The sequence below is a fragment of the Chelonia mydas genome, chromosome 3, assembly GCF_015237465.2.
Source record: "Chelonia mydas isolate rCheMyd1 chromosome 3, rCheMyd1.pri.v2, whole genome shotgun sequence".
Lineage (NCBI taxonomy): Eukaryota > Metazoa > Chordata > Testudines > Cheloniidae > Chelonia > Chelonia mydas.
In genome coordinates, this window is record NC_057851.1 from 131,713,316 (window position 1) to 131,736,781 (window position 23,466).

The window sequence follows — 23,466 nt, forward strand, 5'->3', positions numbered from 1 at the left end:
TAGCACTAATGAAATGTATCTAGAAGTTAAGTTTAATTTGTTATAAGTACCATCATATTATCTCTTCAGGACTTGTTTCCTCCTTGGAAGAAAAACTATTGATAATTTAATAAATTTAAATCATGCAAATGTTTATTACAGCTGTTTTTTCATGATCATTTAAAAATTTTAAACATGAGCTCAACTATCTTTGAAATATCATCTATACCTTTGCTGAACGAGACTTAGATAATGCATTTGGACATTATATAGTGTTTTTTTCCCCCCCAACCTGATGAGGATTTCACCATGATGGGAAGCCATTTGGTGTAGAAAATCCAGCTTCTTGGACAAGTGTTGGATATTCCTCTGCTTTACTCTGTTCTGGCACCCTGTGCGGGACCAGTCCGGCTCCCACCAAAGTGAATAATCGTTTTTCCATTCGACTTCAGTGAATGCAGGATTTGGTCCTAAGTCCAGCTTCAGTATTCAGTCGTATTTCAGTGTAGTTGAGATGTCAGTTTTTTATTTTCAGAACTGAGAGACTGTTTCACATTGAGTAGAAAAGTTGTTCCATTACAATTTGGCTTCATATATGGCTATAATGATGAATCAATTTCAGCAATAACAGAAATAATCTCCATTCACCACTGTGTCTTTTTATCCCATGTTTCTTCACAGAAGTATGAACAGGAACTGTTCAAACTGGCTTTGCCCTGCCTGAGTGCAGTTGCAGGAGCTTTACCCCCAGACTACATGGAATCCAATTATGTCAGTATGATGGAAAAACAGGCTTCAATGGATTCAGATGGGAACTTTAACCCACAACCTGTTGATACCTCAAAGTATGAACTTTTTCTGTTGCAGCTCATTTTTACCATGAACAGTTTAAGCCTGTAATTGAAATATGGTAGTAAAGAAAACACATAAGTACATGCCCATCTTGAATTACCATCCTTAAGATAGAATGGGGGGCTTGTTTGGTTGTAAAACATGAAGGCCACAAATGGTTCACTATATATTCCTTGGGCACCTTACCACAAATGAGATAAATTTTCAGCATGGCAATTAAACTACCTGAACCCATTTGTTCTCGGAAGCGCCTAGCACACTTTTGGGAGTTGTAAAAGTAATTAATAGTTAACAGGAGCCAAGAGCTAAATTCCTGTGACTGTCACTTAAATATTACTCTGCAAAATGTGGTGGTGATTGTACATTGATGTAATGCCTTTTTTATCCAGAAGGATTCCAAGCTACAGGCCACGTTCTGGCTGTTTTGCACAGATGTGCCAAGATGGGGAGTGGCCAGAAGGAGCGCTCTCTTTAGCTTGCCACATCTTTGCAATGGGCAGCCAGAGTCCCACTGTTTGTGTCCTATGAGTGCAAGAGCCAGCGATTTTATACACCCAAAGTGCACAAAGCCCAAATGGATTTAATATCCTGGATGTGACCATAGCCCCATACTTCTGCACATGATAAAAACTTGACAGAAATAAGACCACCACGCTACTTCTTCAACAAGATTTCTTGTAGGCATGGCTTCGCAAGTGCCCTTATAGACTTTCTGTCTATCTCAGCACTCAACAGGCAGAATACCTCAAAGAGCTGCCACTGGCGCACTGGGCTTATGGCACACACACGGCCACAATGTGACGATGGCTGCAAAAGCCACAATCTAGCCCTGAATAGAGGAATCATGTTGCCCACCACTAAAGTACAATCACCTCTGAAGTGTAATGTGCTAAGTATCTAACTACATAACAGTCCTACACAGCCATTTAGGACATGAAATGAAGATTACTTTATCCAGTTGATATTGCTGGAGTGAATTTTAGGTAGACAGAATATAAATAACCAAATAATTAGAGTTTGCCCAACTCTCTGGTGGCCACACTCCTGGCTGTGAAAAAGTGTTGTTATGGGACTTTCAAGGACAATAACTTGTCAAGACTGGTTTTTAACCTCTTTCAAAAGACATCATCTGAAGCATCACAGTTTCCCCTTAGCGCCATACTAAGGCATTGGTGAGGTATTGGTTCAAAGAGAAAGTACTGCCTTACCAATATCACCTCCGTCATGAGCTGTTTACCTGCCAGTCCCCCATCTAAGTACTAACCAGGCCTGACCCCGTTTAGAAGTGATTATAGGTGATATGGCTGCAGGCTGCAATTTGTTCAATTTGTGACTTCATGCAGAGTACTGTATTGTGCCCCCTAAAACCCCCCTAAAGCCCCCTGCTGAGCACACATGATGAATCTTTTGTGGCTTTTTCCTGCTTCATACCTCGATAAATTTTTGCACAGTACTACACTAATTGTTAACCACTTGGAATAATTACTGTTGTACATCTCTCTTTTCTCTGATCCTATGACAAAGGATTAAAGGACAGACTCTCCTTGCTTCCCAGTAGATGGCACTATAACATTGTCTATCCCTTAATCCGCTGTCATAGAATGGGAGAAGAGGGTACAGTTATCAGTAAGCAATTTTCCTTTTCTAGAGCACAAGTGTAGGAGACTGCTTTATATGATAAATTGTTCATTAGAAAATGTTCTGTAGCAGTGGTCTCCAACCTTTTTACACCCAAGATCACTTTTTGAATTTAAGGGCAACCCAGGATCTAAGCTGTCCCTTCCCTGAGGCCCTGCCCCTTCCTTAAAGCCCCACCCCACTAACTCTGTCCCCCCGACCCCCCGTCACTCACTCTCCCCCACCCTCACTCAGTTTCACCGGGCTCAGGTAGGGTTTGGGAGGGCGTGCTGGCTCTGGGCTGGAGCCAAGGGATTCGCAGTGTGGGAGGGGACTCTGGATTGAGCCTGGGGCTGGAGGTTGGGGTGCAGGAGGGAGCTCTGGGCTGGGGCAGAGTGTTGGGGTGCAGGAGCGGTACAGGGTGCTGGTTCTGGGAGGGGGGTCAGGGCTGGGGCAGAGTATTTGGATGCAGGAGGGGGTGGGGGTGCTGACTCTGGGAAGGGGGTCAGGGCTGGGGTTGAGGTGCAGGAGTGGGTTTGGGGTGCAGGAGGGGGTATGGGGTGCTGGCTCCGGGAGGGGGCTCAGGGCTGGGGTTTGGGGTAGCACTTATCTCTAAAGCAGGCTCCCTGCCTACCCTGGCCCCCCCTCTCCTGGAAGGGGCCAACGTGCCTCTGTGGCCCCTGGCGGGGGCAGGCAGCACATGGCTCCACATGCTGCCCCCCTCTGCAAGAGCCCTGCCCCCCGCCCACGGGGCTGCACTGGCTGCTTCTGGGAGCAGTGTGGGGCAGGGCAGGCAGGGAGCCTGTCTTAGTGACAGCCCCGAGATCGGGATCGACCGGTTGGTGACCACTGTTCTGTAGTATTTGTTTTTGTTTGAAAGAAAAGTATTACTGCTCTTTCCGTAGTGGTAAATCAATCTCAACTTCAGTACCCTCTTGCGCACCTGAAAGATTGCTAGTTTATTTGCATATTGATTTTTTTATTTTTCATATTGAATGGCTTTTAGGCATTCAATGGGATCTGAAATTTGTACCTTTTTGAGTGGCTATAAACTGCAGTATTTCAATTATATAATGAAATTTGCAGGTTTATAACATGCTTTAACAAGAGGTGGTTGACAGTGAATTTATATTATGTATATAATATGCACTGTATTTCTGGAAAATAGGAACTGAAATATATATTAAAACACAAATAAATTGATGTTAATAATCTAAATCCATATCAGAAAACTTCAGCACATTTTATACATCATTACACACATAAATTTTAATGCCAGAAGGGACTATTGTGATCATCTAGTCTGACCTCTTGGACATCTCAAGCCACAGAACCTCCCCCACCCACTCCTGTAATAGAGACATAACCTGTGGCTGAGTTACTGAAGTCCTCAAATCATGATGTAAAGACTTCAGATTACAGAGAATCCACCATTTACTCTAGTTTAAACCTGCAAGTGAACCATGCTGCAGAGGAAGGTGAAAAACTCTCAGGGTCTCTGCCAACATGGCCTAGGGGAAAATTCCTTCTCACTCCAAATATGGCAATTAGTTGGACCCTGTGCACATTGACAAGACTCACCAGTCAGACACCTGAGAAAGAATTCCCTGTAGTAACTCAGAGCCCTCCCCATCTAGTGTGTCATCTCCAGCCATTGAGGATATTTCCTACTAGCAGTCGCTGATGGTCCACATGCCATTGTAGGCAGTCTCATCATACCATCCCCTCCATAAACTTATCAAGCTCAGTCTCAAAGCCAGTTAGGTTTATTGCCCCACTGCTTCCCTTCGAAGGCTGTTCCAGAATGTCACTCCTTTGTTAGTTAGAAACCTTCATCTAATTTCAAGCCTAAACTTGTTGCTGGCCAGTTTATTGCCCTTTGTTCTTGTATCAACATTGGCACTTACCTTAAATAACTCCTCTCCTTCCCTGGCATTTATCCGTCTGATGTATTTATACACAGCAATCATATTTCCCCCCAGTCTTCTGTTGGTTAGGCTAAATAGGCCAAACTCTTTGAGTTTCGTCTCTTAAGATAGGTTTTCCATTCCTTGGATCATCCTAGTAGCCCTTCTCTGCTCCTGTTTCAGTTTGAATTTATTTTTCTTAAACATGGGATATCAGAATTGCACACAGTATTCCAGATGAGGTCTCATCAGTGCCTTGTATAATGGTCCTAACATTTTTCTATATCTACTGAATGCATCCGATGAAGTGAGCTGTAGCTCACGAAAGCTTATGCTCAGATAAATTTGTTAGTCTCTAAGGTGCCACAAGTCCTCCTTTTCTGTAGGGGAGTGCAGCACAACAGTACACTCTAATTGGCAGTATATAGTGCTCTGTAATTTTTCAGAAATTTTCTTTAAAAGAACCCTTTCAAATGATAACATATATAATGTATTGAAATTTGTTTTTTTCTTTTTCAGTATTACAATTCCTGAAAAGCTAGAATATTTCATTAACAAATATGCAGAACATTCTCATGATAAATGGTCAATGGAAAAGGTAACATTATATTATTTTCTTATCAAAGTGCATTCAGAATATTAACGCTCTACCTATATTTTCTGAGGATTCTACTTAAGTTTTTACTCAAGTTTTTGGGGTTGTTGTAGCATTACATTAGTGATGTCTGGCTAAGACTGTATCACCATTTTTATCTTGAGTTGCTTTTTTCAAGAGTTCTATAGCTGCACTCATCTGGTCAGAACTTGAACATACCAGCATTTTGTTTGTGTGTGTGTCTGTTTGTTTTGAGAAAAATGTAATTGGTAGATTTTTAAGTAGTTTTGTTACTTCACGCTTTAAGTTTTATTTTTTCAAAAGACATTTTATATCTCTGTAAAAACCACAGGCTTGGTGTTAAAATCTGCTGTCTGCCTCAAAGAGTGTTGTCCCTATTCATACAGACACCCTGGCAGAATAGTAAATAAGAAAGTATATTCAAATGTATTTACTTTAAGATAACATAAATGTTGTGATAAAATAACAAAAGTCTGGACATTCAGAAGTAAAAATGACATTGGACCTAACTGATTCCACTGTGTGTGTGTGTGTGTGCGCGTGCATGCAGGGGGGGAGGGCAGGAGGTTAGGTTGTGAGGGAGTGGTGGGAAAGGGAGCAAAAGATTTAGACTTGAATAAGAAAATAGTCTTGCAGACGCATTACCCCAATTCTTTTTTATAAGTAAATAAATATAAGATTTCTGATTATTCTTTCTTCATATTCTCACTGCTTTTTCCTTTCTTCCTTCACTTTTTTCAGTTTGCAAATGGATGGATATATGGTGAAACATATTCTGAGTCTTCCAAGGTGCAGCCATTAATGAAACAATATAAATTATTATCAGAAAAGGTGAGGAATTTGTTCATTCTTCATTACACAGATGTTTCTAAACATTTGTTTCTCTATCTTTGGTAAGAGGCAACTGGCTGTTAGTGAAATTTGGCATTTTGTCTTTGTCTTCACTGACACAAAGATGTTTTTTGTTTGTTTTTTTTGTTTTGTTTTACACAGCAAGATAACTAATGTGGTTGTTACCTCACTGTACAATCCTAAATGGAGACAAAACACTTGTAGTTTTTATTGCGAGGTAGCTAGGTGAGGTCAGCACCATAGCCCCCAATCATGGTTGACCTCACTGAGTCTACCTTGTGTTAAAATTAAAGTGCCTTGTCTCCACTTTGTTTTTACAATGTGATAGCAAACCTCACCCTGTCCCCAACCCCCTGCCCACTCCCACACCCACACCCAAACTCTGCTGGTGCGGGTGGGGAGAGCACGTAGCCAAGTTGTCGGCCCCACCAACCCCCCCCCCAGCACCAGCGGAGGTCCCGGGCTGTGAGCCGCCGCCCACCCCCACCCCACCCCGAGCACCCAGGCCACCCTCACCCAGCACCCATGATGCCCCCAGGCAGCCCTCCGCAAGTTTTAGTCAGGGGTATATAATAAAAGTCATGGACAGGTCATGGGCCATGAATTTTTGTTTACTGCCCGTGACCTGTCCGTGACTTTTACTAAAAATACCAGTGACTAAAACGTAGCCTTACTCATCCGTGATACTGAAAAAGTGCATATATCACGTGTCCATATGATTTGGTTTGCATAAGTGGTTCGGGAATAAATAGTTGCCCTTACTGTTTCTCTTAATTGGCCTTCTTATCCATGCACAGACTGCTTCTTTGCTGTTTCTATCCCACAGCAGGCTGTTTGCAATTTGTCTCAATGGATGTAAATTTGCAGTGCTACACAACAGGGCAGAGGGCTAGTAATAGTGCATTAGATTTTATTCCATTCAGTTATATAATCATCAAGATAGTCAGTCACTCCCATGTGTACTTACCCTAGGAAAAAGAAATTTATCGGTGGCCAATCAAAGAATCTTTGAAAACCATGCTAGCTTGGGGATGGCGGATTGAAAGGACAAGGGAAGGAGATAGTATGGCCCTTTATAATCGGACACGTCGCATATCTCAGACAAGTCAGGTGAGTACTGTGACAGGCTTCAAGCCATTTTATTAAAGACTATGTACTGATATTGTGTGTGTCTCTGTCTTTTTACCGGAATGGTGTATTTAAAATGCAAGTGTCAAAATCTGCTTGAGATGTTCTTGAGCTTCCCCCATGTGTCTTTATTATAGCACTCACTTGAAGGTAAAGTTCACATGTCTATTAACGTCTTGTTTCACATGCTCAAAACTTCATGAAAACTCTCTTTTTCAGTTGTAATGTTCCCTTTTTGGCCATAACCCAAACATGAAAATCTAAGCAAAATCTGTTACCACGCTTACAAATTGTGCCAGGGTGAAAAAATGCTTGTGGTTTTAAAAAAAGGAAAAAAAAAAACATTGTGTAAACAAAAAATACATCTCAAAGAGACTGAATTAACAAGCTGAAAATGTCCAGTTTGTTAGATCTCCCAATAGAGTAGTTCCCACATAATTTGGTATTAAACTTTTTTTTTAAATTGAGATTGAAAAATTTATGCAATTTTTGAAATTTTTCAGTTTGTTTAGAATCAATTATGATACTATTTATGATGATAGTAATGCAAAGTAAGGCACACTGGAAAACATAGTCACAGCTACACATACAAAATGATAGGGTCTTCATGTGCTGTTACCACTCAAGAAAGAGATCTTGAAGTCACGGTGGATAGTTCTCTCAAAACATCTTCTCAGTGTGCAGCAACCATCAAAAAAGGTAAAAATGTTAGGAATGTTAGGAAAGGGATAGATAATCAGACAGAAAATATCATAATGCCACTATATACATCCATGGTACGCCCACACTTTGAATACTTATCTCAAAATAGCTATATTAGAATTGGAAAAGTACAGAGAAGGGCAACAAAGATGATGAGTGGCATGAAGCAGCTTTCATATGAGGACAGATTAAAAAGGCTGGGATTGTTCAGCTTCAAAAAGAGATGACGAGGGGGGGGGATATGACTGAGGTCTATAAAATAATGACTGGTGTGGAGAAAGTGAATAGGGAAATGTTAATTCATCTTTCACATAATACAAGAACCAAGGGTCACCTAATGAAAATAATAGCAGGTTTAAAACAAACATAAGGAAGTACTTCTTCACACAATGCAGAGTTAACCTGTGGAACATGTTGCCAAAAGAATAACTGTGCTAAAAAACAATTAGGTAAATTCATGGAGGATAGGTCCATCAGTGGTTATTAGCTAAGATGGTCAGGGATGCAACCTCATGCTCTGGGTGTCCTCTGACTGCTAGAAGCTGCGACTGGATGACGGGATGGGTCACTCGATAATTGCCTTGTTCTGTTCATTCCCTCTGAAGTATCTGGCACTGTCCACTGTCAGAAGATACTGGGCTAGATTGATTATTGGTCTGACCCAGTGTGGCCATTTTTATGTACAGCGCTGTTTGAACTGTTGTAATTAGGAAAACATTATTTTGTATCAGAGAGAAATGAAGGAATATGTTTACATTCTGTTGTTCATAGGAGTTGTGTATAATTCTAAGTACACTGCCCTGAAAGATATTCTTAAGGATAAACAGGAGGCATTTTTCAAAGGGGTCCATTGACTCTCCAGTACATACATATAAATATTTTCAGAAGATGTGTCATTATGAAGACTGATGATATTTTAGACCCAATCACATAAATGGCTGTCTTTTTTTTTAACTCTCATGTTTGAAAATCTGAGCCAGTGCTGCCATGAGGCAAAGTTATCTAACTTCTGTGACAGGGTCAGGCCAGATGGCTATAGGAGAGTACTAGAAGGCAGATATATTAGCCCCAGGCTAAGTAGGTCCCTTTTCCCTGAGTAAGGTAACAGGGAAGGTTCCAGAACAATCAGGAACCTTCTGGAGACAATTAAGACAGGCTGATTAGAACACCTGCAGCCAATCAAGAAGCTGCTAGAATCAATTAAGGCAGGCTAATTAGGGCACCTGGGTTTTAAAAAGGAACTCACTTCAGTTTGTGGTGTGCGTGTGAGGAGCTGGGAGCAAGAGGCACTAGGAGCTGAGAGTGAGCACGCGGACTGTTGGAGGACTGAGGTGTACAAACATTATCAGACACCAGGAGGAAGGTCCTATAGCGAGGATAAAGAAGGTGTTGGGAGGAGGCCATGGGGAAGTAGCCCAGGGAGTTGTAGCTGTCGCACAGCTGTTCCAGGAGGCACTCTAGACAGCTGCATTCCACAGGGCCCTCGGCTGGAACCCGGAGTAGAGGGCGGGCCTGGGTTCCCCCCAAATCCTCCCAACTCCTGGTCAGACATAGGAGGAGTCGACGTGGACTGTGGGTTCAGAAAAATGGCCAAGCTGAGGGCTGCCGTGAAGCTCCAAGGCGAGCAAATCCACCAATAAGCGCAAGACCCACCAAGGTAGAGCAGGAACTTTGTCACACTTCATAAAGCACATCTTTTAAAAATCAGTGAGGAATATGGGGAAATCTGCCTAGTGGTAATAATGCCATTGTCAAATAACAGTATGTAGATTATGGGAAGGAAAAGAGAATAGATAAATGGTCATGGTCAAATGAGGGAACCTGCCTCAGTTAACCAGCTTCCTTTTGTCCTTCAAGTTATCCCACACAAATGGCAAACTTAAGCTGTAACTTTGTTTTGTTGTACCAGTGGGTTAAACTTTAAATAGAATTTGTAAATTTAAAAATCATGCCTCTTTCTGGAAATATTGTTATCTCTCAGTGGTACAAGTAACAACTAAATTAACTGCAACTGTAAACAAATCTGAAATATACATTAATTTTTTATTCTATGTACTTTGTGACAGCACTTTAGCTTTGCAAAAAAAAGGAGTACTAGTGGCACCTTAGAGACTAACCAATTTATTTGAGCATAAGCTTTCGTGAGCTACAGCTCACTTCATTGGATGCATTCAGTGGAAAATACAGTGAGGAGATTTATATACACACAGAACATGAAAAAATGGGTGTTATCATACACACTGTAAGGAGAGTGATCACTTAAGATGAGCTATTACCAGCAGGAGAGCGGGGGTGGGGAGTGGGGGAGAAAACCTTTTGTAGTGATAAGGTGGGCCATTTCCAGCAGTTAACAGGAACATCCAAGGAGCAGTGGGGGGTGGGGGAAATAAACATGGGGAAATAGTTTTACTTTGTGTAATGGCACATCCACTCCCAGTCTTTATTCAAGCCTAATTTAATGGTGTCCAGTTTGCAAATTAATTCCAATTCAGCAGTCTCGTGTTGGAGTCTGTTTTTGAAGTCTTTTTGTTGTAATATTGCAACCTTTAGGTCTGAAATTGAGTGACCAGAGAGATTGAAGTGTTCTCTGACTGGTTTATGAATGTTAGAATTCTTGACATCTGATTTGTGTCCATTTATTCTTTTACGTAGAGACTGTCCAGTTTGACCAATGTACATGGCAGAGGGGCATTGCTGGCACATGATGGCACATATCACACTGGTAGATGTGCAGGTGAACGAGCCTCTGATATTGTGGCTGATGTGATTAGGCCCTATGATGGTGTCCCCTGAATAGATATGTGGACACAGTTGGCAACGGGCTTTGTTGCAAGGATAGGTTCCTGGGTTAGTGTTTTTGTTGTGTGGTATGTGGTTGCTGGTGAGTATTTGCTTCAGGTTGGGGGGCTGTCTGTAGGCAAGGACTGGCCTGTCTCCCAAGATTTGTGAGAGTGATGGGTCGTCCTTCAGGATAGGTTGTAGATCCTTGATGATGCGTTGGAGAGGTTTTAATTGGGGGCTGAAGGTGATGGCTAGTGGCGTTCTGTTATTATCTTTGTTGGGCCTGTCCTGTAGTAGGTGACTTCTGGGTACACTTCTGGCTCTGTCAATTTGTTTCTTCACTTCAGCAGGTGGGTACTGTAGTTGTAAGAATGCTTGATAGCGATCTTGTAGGTGTTTGTCTCTGTCTGAGGGGTTGGAGCAAATGCGGTTGTATCGTAGAGCTTGGCTGTAGATGATGGATCGTGTGGTGTGGTCTGGGTGAAAGCTGGAGGCATGTAGGTAGGAATAGAGGTCACTAGGTTTCCGGTATAGGGTGGTGTTTATGTGACCATCGCTTATTAGCACCGTAGTGTCCAGGAAGTGGATCTCTTGTGTGGACTGGTCCAGGCTGAGGTTGATGTTGGGATGGAAATTGTTTGAATCATGGTGGAATTCCTCAAGGGCTTTTTTTCCATGGGTCCAGATGATGAAGATGTTATCAATGTAGCATAGGGGCATTAGGGGACGAGAGCTGAGGAAGCGTTGTTCTAAGTCAGCCATAAAAATATTGGCATACTGTGGGGCCATGCGGGTACCCATAGCAGTGCCACTGATTTGAAGGTATACATTGTCCCCAAATGTGAAATAGTTATGGGTGAGGACAAAGTCACAAAGTTCAGCCACCAGGTTTGCCATGACATTATCGGGGATACTGTTCCTGACGGCTTGTAGTCCATCTTTGTGTGGAATGTTGGGGTAGAGGGCTTCTACATCCATAGTGGCCAGGGTGGTGTTTTCAGGAAGATCACCAATGGATTGTAGTTTCCTCAGGAAGTCAGTGGTGTCTCGAAGATAGCTGGGAGTGCTGGTAGCGTAGGGCCTGACGAGGGAGTCTGCATAGCCAGACAATTGATTTTCCCCCATGAAACTGTCTGCCTCTTGTGGCAGAAGAGGTATTTTCCCTAGTTCCCCATGCTGCCAAAATATTTTCAGGGGCATTTTAAGAAGCAGTCTTTTGTCTTTAAGCTGTCAGTATGTCCCAGGTGCTCCTTCTTTCTGATGATGTAGGGAATGTGGGAGGAGGCATCCTCTAAATGTGCCACAGAAGAGTCTCGGGGACAGCCAAAACTAAAATTAAAAATAATTTTAAAAGAAAGACCAGTATTGATGATCTCAGTTTTACTCTCACTTAAAAAAAGACATGTGGCCTGCAACACTGCTAGATGACATTGACTTGGATATATTAGTAAAATACAAACTATTTTCATACTTCTGCCTTTCTTTGATGTATTAATTTTGCCTGATTAAATAGAAAAGCATGTGGCAGAAAGTAGGAGCCTTGCTCTGTGTTGCCCTACCCTATGAATAGTCATTTACATCACCACAAGAGATGTGGTAGCATTTTACACTCACATTGCCCTAATTTTACATGGAAGTAATGGTCTTTTCAGAATCAAAAATGCTGTCCTAGAATACAAGTCTGAGAGAAAATATCATGGCCTTTCGACACATTGTTGAATTCATCCAGATTTTGAAGTCCATTTCTAAAGTCATGCTTGGGTAATCAGAGAGAACTCAGTTCTGTTTAAACATACTGCTTAAGCATTTAGCCTTTGTCATTATGAAATGTTACTATGGATTCAGTATTTTGTCAATACAAAAGGTTATAGAAAAGACAATATAGCTTCAATTCAATATAGCTTCAATATCAATTTCTACATACAGGCTAGGCTCCTTGTCAGCTTTGTAAGTGCTTGGCACAGCTTCCGTGAAGGGTTGTGATATAAATGTGTCCTTTTGTCTCCCCCCTCAATACTGGCCACTGAGTGCCAGGCTAGTTCTTGGGGTATATTAGCATACCCTAAAGGCTGCTGTAATTTACACTGACTAGCGGAGGCTCAGAGGAGCTTATATGGTTGCCAGGGATTGCCAAGACATAGGACATCCTAGCCACACCTCCTGCGCCAGCCGTTGTATTCTGAAGATGTCCTCCAGGACATCCTGTGACAAAGGGGAGAGATTTTTGCCTGATTGTGACCTTTCTCTGGAAATAGTTACAATGCAGACATTGCCAGTTATCTGACTAATCTGCATTCTTAAATCTATCCGTGGTTCCAGTTAATCTGTTCCATTTTTAGTATTGTTGCTGTTAAGCAAAAAAAGAAAACTCATGTAACTCTAATGTAATGCTCTCTGTTTTTCCGCCAATGGATATGTAAGTGCTCCTTTCTACCTCAAGTTTGTTTTTTCTTTAGCTGTTCGATTGCCTCAAATATCTAGGTGACATGAATCTATTAGGACCTAGTATTTGTAATACTTCATTGCTTTTTTGCACATCTGTCATTCAGGTGTCTGTAGATGCTGCCCATGGTTACACCCCTCGAGCTATCGACATGAGCAATGTTACCCTCTCCAGAGATCTGCATGTAAGTCTTATTGTAGTTAGTGCATTTGTATTTTTTTTTACTTAAGTTTTCTTTTGTTGATTTATGTAAAACAAAAGTTCAGTGTTCTGTAGTTTTAGTTAGTTCAAAAGGCACTGTTAAGGCTGAAAACCTAACGTTTTACATAGGGGACAATTGACCCTGGAAGCCCCTGTGTGCAGAGAATCTGATGATTTTAATGGGAGTTCCGCACACAAGGGCTTGCAGGATCAGTCTTTAATTTTTATGTGTAGCTATTAGCAAAGTTCATGGTATGATGTTTTTCAAAATAAATGCCTCACTACTCTTCTTTCTAAAATAAATAAATGCCAGGTCATGAGTCAGCCTTATGAAAAACCACCTTGTATTTATGAAGAAGGAAAAAGAGAAATTAACTGGGGGCATGATTTTAAATTTTAATCTTTGAGCAGATTTATAATCAGGAGCCAGTAAAAATAAAAAAAAACTTTTGAAGTGATAAATAAATGGACAATGGCGTTTTAAAAGTATTTATTTTTTCCAGAAATATTAGCAGCTGTGGTTGATTTACAGACCTATACCAATGCTTCCACTACTATTAAGAGCTACCAAGTCAATATTGTTTATCATCTGATAAATCAGGATGGCCACCACACACAGTTCCCTTAGAAATAACTTCCTGCAAGTATCATATCCAGATTAGTCACCAGGTTGATTACTTGAAGTCACTGACCAAGAACAAGGTGCTCTAGTTTTTTCCATTGTGAAATGAAATTCAAGACTCTTTGCCCAGCAATTCTAATAACAAAATGAAAGTTTTGAAATGGAAAAGAGAAGTGGTGGTACTTACCACATCCACAGTCTCAGCATCCCTCTTTCTCTGTGCCTAACTTAAACCTCCTATGTATCTTTGATACAACGGGGGATGCAGAAATTTATGTAAGTTTCATAACAAGTATTGACACTGGAGTATTTATTGGTCTTAAAATATGTGATTTGTTGCTATTTCATTTTTTCTGATTTTCCCCTTTAATTACATGCCATTACTTCTAATTAATATCCTCTGTGACTCCTCTAAGCATTTTCTCTCCTGCTCTGGAGTTTACTGAACACAGGTCAGATGCACAGCACTTGTAGATGATTATCATCTCTCCTTTGGCTGTTACGTGGTCAGTCTACACATAATTAGGTTTTCGTTTGTATTTTAGTTATATCCCTTTGGCTTATTCATGATGTTTATTACTATTCTCTGAATCTCCTGTGTATTTCTGGCATTGAGATGCCAGAACTGAATGCATTATACAGAGTTGTATGGAGTGGCACTATTACCTGGTCTCTCTGTTTTTTTGTTTTTTTTTTGCATATGCAATCCTAAAATATCACTTAGTGGATAAACTATTGTACTGCAGAGTTCTAATAGATCTAGTTTCAGGTCTACTACCAATCCTAGCTGTCTCTTGGCATTTCTGCTTTCCAAGTTCAATATCTTTGTCACTTCAAATATTTGTGTTTTAGCTTATTTTTCCCCAAAGTCTCAGGCTGAATTTTCTCAGGTTAAATATTATTTTGTTGTTTCCAGTCTCTATTTCTAACCACTATAGATTTCTGTGTATCTTTCCCTGGAGTTTGCAATTTCTCCCAATTAAGTATCATTGCTATATTTTAACTAGTAAGCCATTAAACTTCCAAATACTTACTAAAGATGGTGAATAAAATTGAGTCACACTAGTTCCTGCAGCATTCCACTGGGGACTTACTCCATTATTATAACTATGCTTATCACTTATACAGGACTTCACATATTCAAAAAGCCATACAAGCATTAGTTAACCCTCACAATACTGCTGGGATGTGGATAAGCATTTATCACAGTATTACAGATTGGGAAACTTAGAGCAGAGGAGCTAAGTGATTTACCCATGGCCAAACTGCAAATAACTGGCATTAGAACTAGAACTGAATTTAGAATTCAGGACTTTGTGAATACCAATCCCATACTCATGATTTTACATCACACTATCTGCCATTTGTCAGTGATAATTTCCCTTTGTTTACAGCCCTCCAGTGAGTTAGAAGTCAATACTGACAGTCCTTATGATCGAGAGTAACTGGTTTCACCAGTTATGTTTGAAGCTAGCTTTCGGTTAGAAGCCTACTTTTGTTCCGCAATCAATAACATCACCAGAACTAAACAAATTTAACTAAAATTTCATTTGCATCATTATGTCAGGTTACAGTTTCTCTAGTAATTTTCAAGCGCATGAGCAATGCATTTGTGAGAGATAAGGGGTAAATATGAGGTGTGATTCATTTTGCTGTAACTTGAGGTTTTAATGTATCTTAAGTAAAAGCTTAGCCTACATACTCCAACTTTGACTTAAGTTGGTAGCTTTTGGAAAGGCAACTGCTTTGACAGTAGTAAAAAGTGGGTGTTTGGATTTTTGGAATTGTTAAATTAAATATATATAAATAATGTTTTTTGTCCTATGAAGGTGCTCTACTATACCCATCTTTTCCTAGAGATTGTCTTAGTATGCAGACAAGTTATGGCCAAAATTTGCATCTAAATCCATAGATAGTCCCCTAAATGAGTGGACTGGTTTTCATATATTCTGGGCAACGAAACATTGCATTGAAGGCAATAGGAACTGTGCACCAGGTCTACATATCATAGCCCAAAAGGAATGTTACAAACTGCTCTTTCTCCTAGAGCAATTCAGTTAAGTTTGAGAGACCTGGGTAGGTTTTAACTATTTACTGAAAACCACAATAGAATCCAAATGAATGCTCCTAAGCTACAATACAGCCTTGCTGGGCAAGGCATACTAGATGCTGGCAGACAAAACTTCCTCTCTGTTCAAAGTCTGTCACCTCTCAACACATAGAAGCACTTAACCCCACCCCATCTCTCTCAAGTTATACACATGGCTTATAGGTCACTTGCCGAGCCTGCCCAGACAGCCTCATTATAGCTCCCTCTACTGGTGAGAAATGTGGAACCCAAACGTATTACAACATTAATGAAGACATACTAAAACTGTGATGAGATGAATATTAAAACAAGAAGGACAAATTTGCCTCACCCCAGGGATACAGGAGCGTCTAAGGGTACAGCCCATATGGGAGCTCTCTAGTCCCCTACAGGAATGAGAAGTGAAATTGTGATTGTGGCAGCAGATCCACAATTACCTGGATCCAGTGAATACAAACACCCATGTAAGGGGTGCAAAGTCATTGCTGACACACTACAGACTAAGTACTGGAGCAGCAGGAACATAGGGAGAGAGCTTCTCTGTGCCTACCTGCAGCTTGGGGATGGATTCCATTCCCCCGCCTGATGTATTTCATACAAAACTGGTTTCTTTGGCTTTTGTGCAAGGTTGAGGGAGAAATTCAGTGCAGAATAAATAACTGTATTGGGTTTAGCTGTTGAGTTCCAGATTTGTCAGCTTGACTTATCAATAAAAATGATAGTTTGCAATTGAACATTTAAATGTAATTTTATATATTACCTACATTACAATGCCATTGCAAGATCTTGATATTAAATATAAACTGTAAAATTACCTTTCTTTGAGATTTATAACATAAATCATTAACTTCTCCATTTTCTTAAGGCAATGGCTGAGATGATGGCTGAAAACTACCATAACATATGGGCAAAGAAAAAGAAAATGGAACTGGAAGCAAAAGGTAATCATCTCTGGTTTTTTGCTTGTTTGTTTTTTGGGGGTTTTTCGAGGTGTTTTAAGTTCAGAGTGACTCAACTTAGGTTATGTGTTTATGATGCAGTATTAAAAAAGGTCAAATTAAAAAAAATTAAACCATTTATTTAAACTTGACCCGAAAAATCAGACATTGAGACAGAACAATTGTTCAAAATTTTCAAATTACTTTATTATCATGATCATTATTATTTTTGAACATCCAGAAGAGTGTTAGACACTTCACAGAAATACAGAATGAGACAGTCCATACCCAGAGAATTAGACTAATTCAATAAGGAAAAAGAGAGGGCAAGAGCTTGTTTAACTAAGACTTGTAAACATCTTGATGGTTGTGTTGCGTTTGGTTTCTTTTATTTATTTTATTTCCCTTGTGATACCAGACTCTTGGTTACAGGAATTAGATTTCATTCATACTATTCTACATATTGCCAAGTTATCCAGCAATGTATTAATCAAGAATTATAGTCCTTACAGATTAAATTGACAAACGTGATTAAACCTAGATTAGTTCCTTGGCTTTACAAGGAAAATAGTGTACTCTGTCTAATCTCTTCTGGTCCAGATGGTAAATATTACTATACAAGATAGTTGTTACCTCTTATGTTTTCTTCCGTGTTAAAGAAAGTTAAGGTTTTTATTTATTTTATTTTTTCCGCCTTAATGCTAACATTTTATTCTGTAGATGTTATAATTGTTTAATTGCTACATGGAAAAAAATAGTGATGGCACTGTACATTTCACTGACTGGAATTTAGGTTTTTTTTCTCATCAAAAGATGTCAAGGCAAAGAGCTAATATGGAAATTGTTTTTTTCCTTTTTATCTCAGTTTCTATTTACGGTACAGTGGTAGCTAGTGTTTTAATGATGGCTTGACACCACTATTCACGTATTTAAACTAGAGCTCTGTAGATATTGGCTGACTGCACTGTGTTAATCATACGCAATCCTACGGACTCAAATGGAGTTGCATGGGTATGACTAAAGGCAGAATTTTGAAACCGTTGTCATGAATGTGTAAATGAAGCCTTAGTATTACTGAGCAGTAAGGCCTTATCTGGGTGACCTTGTGTTGGATGAATAAGAGAATGAATTTCCATATCTTACATTATATTTCCCCTCATTTCAGTTTCTTTGTGATTTTTTTAAAATAAAATTTATCTAACCTAAGTAGCCAGTATGGGGGGAGGGGATTTGGACTTTTGAAGAATGTTGCAGGATGATTAGACATTTGAAATGGAGAGGTGTATTTGACACCTGAAAAGGCAGAGGTGTTGCTGCTGTGCACTCATTAACTAAGGGGATTTACAGGCAAGGAAGGCAGCATAAAGAGGGGTGTGTTTTTATTGAAAATTTTGCAGGGAGTTATGATGAATGATAGAGAGGGTATGTGCTACTTGGTAAGAAGTGTGGATTGGTTTGGCAGGTGAAAAATAGTTACAATTTTCCAATATATTTGCCGTTTTGTGATATAGTGAATATATCTGTTTTCCCACAGATGAAAATGGCAGACTAATAATTTAGCTGTCTGATACAGGTCATGTATATACATAGGGTTATATTATCTTGTATGTTTTTTTTAAGATCTTTTTGCAGAAAGATCTTTCAAAGTATGATCCTCTGCTGTCACCTAATGGTCAGGTACATTCAGTACAATAATATTCTTTATAGAGTTCTCGCCTAGTACATGTGGATCTTTTCACTGTCTTTAAGTATGAAATATGAGTCTTTTTGATGTGTGGGCATATTTATGTGGGTTGCTATTTCACAGAGGGAAAATGCATGATTCCAGAAAGCTGTAGTTTTCTGGTTTTTCTGGGAGGCTTTAAAATGCTAATTTTGTAGAGCATTTTATCCAGTGAGATTCTCCATGCATTGCATACAGAATATGTAGCATCTCATTCAAGGTAGAGCAATTTAAATCATTGATTGGAAAAATAATTTAAATTAGATAGAGACTTTATAAACCTAATTCAAATGTGTGCTATTGCAATTGTAGATATAAATTCATAGTTAACTAAATCATAAATGCTGGAAATTTTTGAAAATTTCCCTACCTTGAATATTACAAAACTGCTATAGGAAACAAAAATGTTGAAAGTGAAGGCACTGACACTGCAACCACTTAGGCTAGTACAAAACTTTACTCACATGAGTAGTCCCACTCACTACAGTGCAACTGCGTATGTTGCCAAACTTTAAGCATGTTCATAAGTGTTGCAGCAACAGGGGCCAAACCTGTATTTTCATCAAAAGTTTTTATCTTAGTGACACAAAATCTTGGCCACTTCTAAACAAAATTGCTTCGGTGTTATTGTGAAAAGTTATCAATACTTTCAGCATGTTAAGTTTTTGTGAACTTTTGTATACACAGTTCAAAATTTTCAAAAATAAAGGAAAGATCCTGTGCTTCAGTACATGGTACAGTACGGTTTATCCTTGGTGAGGATCTGCCCCCAGGAGTCTAAAATTAGGCTTCTAAGCTTATATTTAGGTACCTAAGGGTGAGCTTTTCAAAAACACCTAAGTGACTTAGAAGCACAAGTGCCATTGACTTCAAACTGCAAACCTTGATGGAACTTGGTCAAAGAATTTCATTTTTCCTGACTTGTGGCAGTTCAATATACAGAAAGATAGTGCTGGATGTAAATTTGGTATGGTGTATTTTCTTATTAATTTCGTGTTTGAGTTGTTTTTGCAATAAGGGTGGTAATGAAGCTTGTGTTTTTTAGTATAAATGAGCATTTTAAATGTGAAACTTAAGTAAAAAGTTTGTATGAAATCTACAAATAATTAAGAAACTAATAATAAATTACAAAACTTCCATTTTAGAAATTTGACTCTGTAAATGGTAAGAAAGTAAAAATAAAAGTAGCAACATGTAATTGAAACTCCTATAAATATGAGTAACCATTACTCACGTGAGGTGTCCCATTTGCTTCTCTGGAGATACTCATGTGAATAAGAACCACTCACATGGCTAAGGGTTTACAAGATTGGGGCCTTAGATATAAAGGTTGAACCCTGCTCTGTTGAAGTCAATGGGAGTTTTGCCATTGACTGCAGTGGTGCCAGGATTTCACCCAATATCTATAATTGATATTCATGCAGTCAGCTGTATAATGAATGTTGACACTTTTTCGTCAGACAATACACTTTTATATTTTATTAAACAATTTTCACGTATGCACATCTCCCTCAAATGCACAAGCTTTTCTTACTAATGAAAAACTCAGTTGGTTGTTTTGCTTTCTTATGATTTACATTGGATTTGGATGTCTATTTATTTTGTATGTGTTTTTCATGTCTGTCTAAAGGAATAGCATTGAGAACTCAGCAGCATGTGTGAAACATGATACGAAAACCAAAAATACCTGACATTAATTTAGTATCTGCATCCATTTGTTTTAATGGAGAAAACATACATTTGTCTGCCAGGGTTTCATTTTTCATGCATTTTAAAGACCTTACTCAGACCTCCTGAAAAATTCTAAAGAATCTCCTTTTTGAAAACATCTCTTCTTACGTGTAGTGTTTTCTGAATTGGATTTGCTTCCTTGCTGTTATATTTTTATTAGAGACTTGCTGTGGTAGCAAAATACTTACCTGAAGTTATCATTTTTTGTGACGTCATAGTAATTTCCCCAGTAATTAATTGTGGGCTGTTAAAGAATAGTGACTTCGGGTGAGAAATAAGGACTGAGAGCCAATGAATTCTGAAGTCCAAAGAAAAACTCAAAGATAATGTTTTTATGTAAATATGCACACTGGTAGTTGTAATAATTATCTTATGGATTTATCCTCATGAAAAATTGACTGTATGTGCAACCAGTGAGAAATTATAAAGCCATATTTTTCTGGAAAATTTTAAATTTTATTTCCTTAATTATCTTTTTTTCTCTCTCCACCACAAAAAGCTGGTCAGAGTGATCAGTTGTCTGAATTATCCCTGAATATCATGCTTTGCACATTTTTCCATGTAGGGTATTGACTTTTTTATTACCATAAAATAGATCCACATCACAATTTGATATTTATCTCGATACACTTTTATTTTGCTAAAAATGTGAGCCCTTTGTTATTACCACTGTATTTATAAAAAGCAAAGAACTCTGCTTCTCAAAGGGGCAAATTTTGGTCCCCCTGGAAGTTTCTGCCAGTGACTTCAGTATGACTAGCCAATGACACACAGTATTTAGCAGCAGTGTTTTTGAATTATACTATTTATATACTAATTATACTATAGTGAGCTCTTAAAGATAACTACAGCTTATCATGTTGGACATTTTCTTTGGAAAGAGGAGAAAAAAGCAAAAATGTAAAATCTAACCAGACACAAGTTTTAGCAGTGAGGGAGTGGTGATGCGCTGTGAAGCGTAATCACTGGCATAATTTCAAGTCATAATTGTAACTTTTTAAGTGCTTTTTCCCTACTAGAATTTCTTTTATCAAGGATGTTGATGCTTCTTTCTACCATGAGGTTTGCAGGTCTTGGGAACATTTGACTAAGTTACAAATATGTATGTAGTCAGGTCTATAAATATACTTCAGATGTATATTCAGATACTCCGTGTGGGAAAACAATGTGCTTAGTGAAACAGAAAAGTATATTATTGGTACTTTAGCGTAAAGAGGAACCTATCATGCATTTTACTAGTTGTTAGAGTGACCTACAAAGCACTGCATGTTGTCACAGGCTTGTTACAAACAAGGACGTGCCATCTAACCACGTGTTTTCTAACTACTTTGTCATTGTCTTGACATTTTGTAGTAGGAGGAGGCAACCATCCTCTGCTGGTTCCCTATGACACGCTGACAGCCAAAGAAAAAGCCAAAGACCGAGAGAAAGCACAGGATATTTTCAAGTTTCTACAGATCAATGGATATGTTGTCTCCAGGTAAATTCACATCCAATACAGAATTTGCTTCACAGCAGATAATTAACCCTCCTTAATATCTTGTTTAATATAAAAGGATCTAAAGGAGTGTTAAGCTTAAGGGTTTTTTTAAGATAATGAGGGAACGATTCTGCTTGGCCCTTACATGAGTACATGGTAAGGGCAAGGTGGGGAAACAGAAACTTTCCCCAACCTAGCTCACAGAGCCCAGGCAGAATTCTAATCCCTGTATACTGGGGAATTCTGGGAGGTATTCTACGTCAGTTATTCAGTGCTCCTCAGAAAGCTCCCCTGTATCTGAGTACTGTCAGCTCCATTGGGTTCCTCTGCTCCATCACCTGCTTTCTACTCTATATCCCACACTTAGGGGAGGACTCCCAGCCCGTTCCACTGCCCTGGGGATGCTGAGAGACTGTGTTATCCAGAGGGTGAGGGGAAACAGGCCTCAAGCCTACAATTCCCTCCCTGCCCCAGTACCAAGGAATCGTTTCTGCCCACCTCAGCTGGCCAGGACTCTATTTGCCTCTAGGAAAGCCTGGCTAGATCCCTCTGTGGCTTAGAGGTAGCCTGTGAATTGACCTCCTGCTTCTGCCAGGTTGTCTCCACTCATCCCCAGCTGCTGCTGCTGATCTTCTACCTCTTGCCTCAGGGCTGGCCTCTGCTCCAGCTGCCACTGCTGCTGCCCAGTCCCTAACTTGTGGAGTGGGGTGTCCTGCCTCTTCTTCTCCCGGGGACATGTGGAAGTCAGAATTGTCCCTAGCTGCTACATCTGTGAGCTCTCCTGCAGTTTGTCATTCCAGACATTGCTCCATTTTGCTCAGCTGCTGTTTGTTCTGCAGAAATAGCAGACTCTGGAGGCCCAAGAAGGCTTTACATAGAGGTGGGGTTGGCTGAGAGAGCCAGTCACCTCCCCTCATCTCCCCTGGCTGAGAGGCAGAAAAATCTCTCACCCTCCTTGAGGCACATTCCCACGTGCATTTTGAGGCATGAAGAAGCTTAGCTCCAGTATGTCGGCATGAGCTCTCCCTTTTCCTTTCTAGGAGTTAGCCATTTCCTGCTGATCCAACCAAACTTCTCTCCATTGAGATGGGGAGAGGCATTTAAAATTCAAACTACATTGTAGTTGAATATATGGTACTTTAGATAAAATTTACTGCTATATTGTAGTTAACAGTCATTGGGAAGTAGTCGTATACTGTATAGGATTGTCAAAGGTAAAACAATTCAAAATTGGGTGCCCCAGATTGGGAATCACAATTCAATAAGAGGCCCTGATCCTCAGATGTCCTATTCACTTAACTCCCTCTGAAAATTAAGGGTGTTATTTAGCTATCTGAATCACAGGGTTAGAAGGGACCACAAGAGTCATCTAGTCTAACTCTCTGCGTACATGCAGGATTTGTTGTGTCTAAACCATCCAAGATATAAATGTGCGTGTGGGTGTCTAACCTCAGACATCCAGTTATGGACATTTTAGCCTATGAGTTTAACTTAAAAGAGTGAACTGCTGACAAAAATTTAGTGCCATTTTGGCAAAAATTCAATGAGAAAGATTAAATAAAACTTGAGTTTTGATGCACTGTTATTACTGAATGTTTTTTCTGTGAATATGAATATTCTGGTAGCTTCAAAATTACTCATCTTGGAGGGGTCAAAGCTTAGGGAACAATGTAAGACAGTAACACGTAACTGAGAAAGAAGCTTAAAATGTGGGAGCAATATCTTCAGCAAAACTGTTTTTCCATAAGCCTTATTTGAGGAATCTGTATTTTTGTGTAACTGGCTAAAGTATAAGTAAAGGTATA

The 23,466-nt window shown here is 39.6% G+C and overlaps 1 protein-coding gene across 2 annotated transcripts in view; it reads left to right on the top strand.

Annotated features, from left to right (window-relative positions):
* The window catches only part of RYR2 (ryanodine receptor 2), a 699,456-nt gene that overhangs the window by 480,177 nt on the left and 195,813 nt on the right, over nucleotides 1–23,466 (top strand). For both annotated transcript variants that reach the window (XM_043544343.1, XM_043544344.1), the window contains 7 exons: nucleotides 661–824; nucleotides 4,875–4,953; nucleotides 5,713–5,802; nucleotides 6,796–6,933; nucleotides 12,984–13,061; nucleotides 16,655–16,730; nucleotides 21,535–21,661. In XM_043544343.1, coding sequence (XP_043400278.1) covers nucleotides 661–824; nucleotides 4,875–4,953; nucleotides 5,713–5,802; nucleotides 6,796–6,933; nucleotides 12,984–13,061; nucleotides 16,655–16,730; nucleotides 21,535–21,661 — 752 coding nt within the window. The remainder of the gene's footprint in view (nucleotides 1–660; nucleotides 825–4,874; nucleotides 4,954–5,712; nucleotides 5,803–6,795; nucleotides 6,934–12,983; nucleotides 13,062–16,654; nucleotides 16,731–21,534; nucleotides 21,662–23,466) is intronic.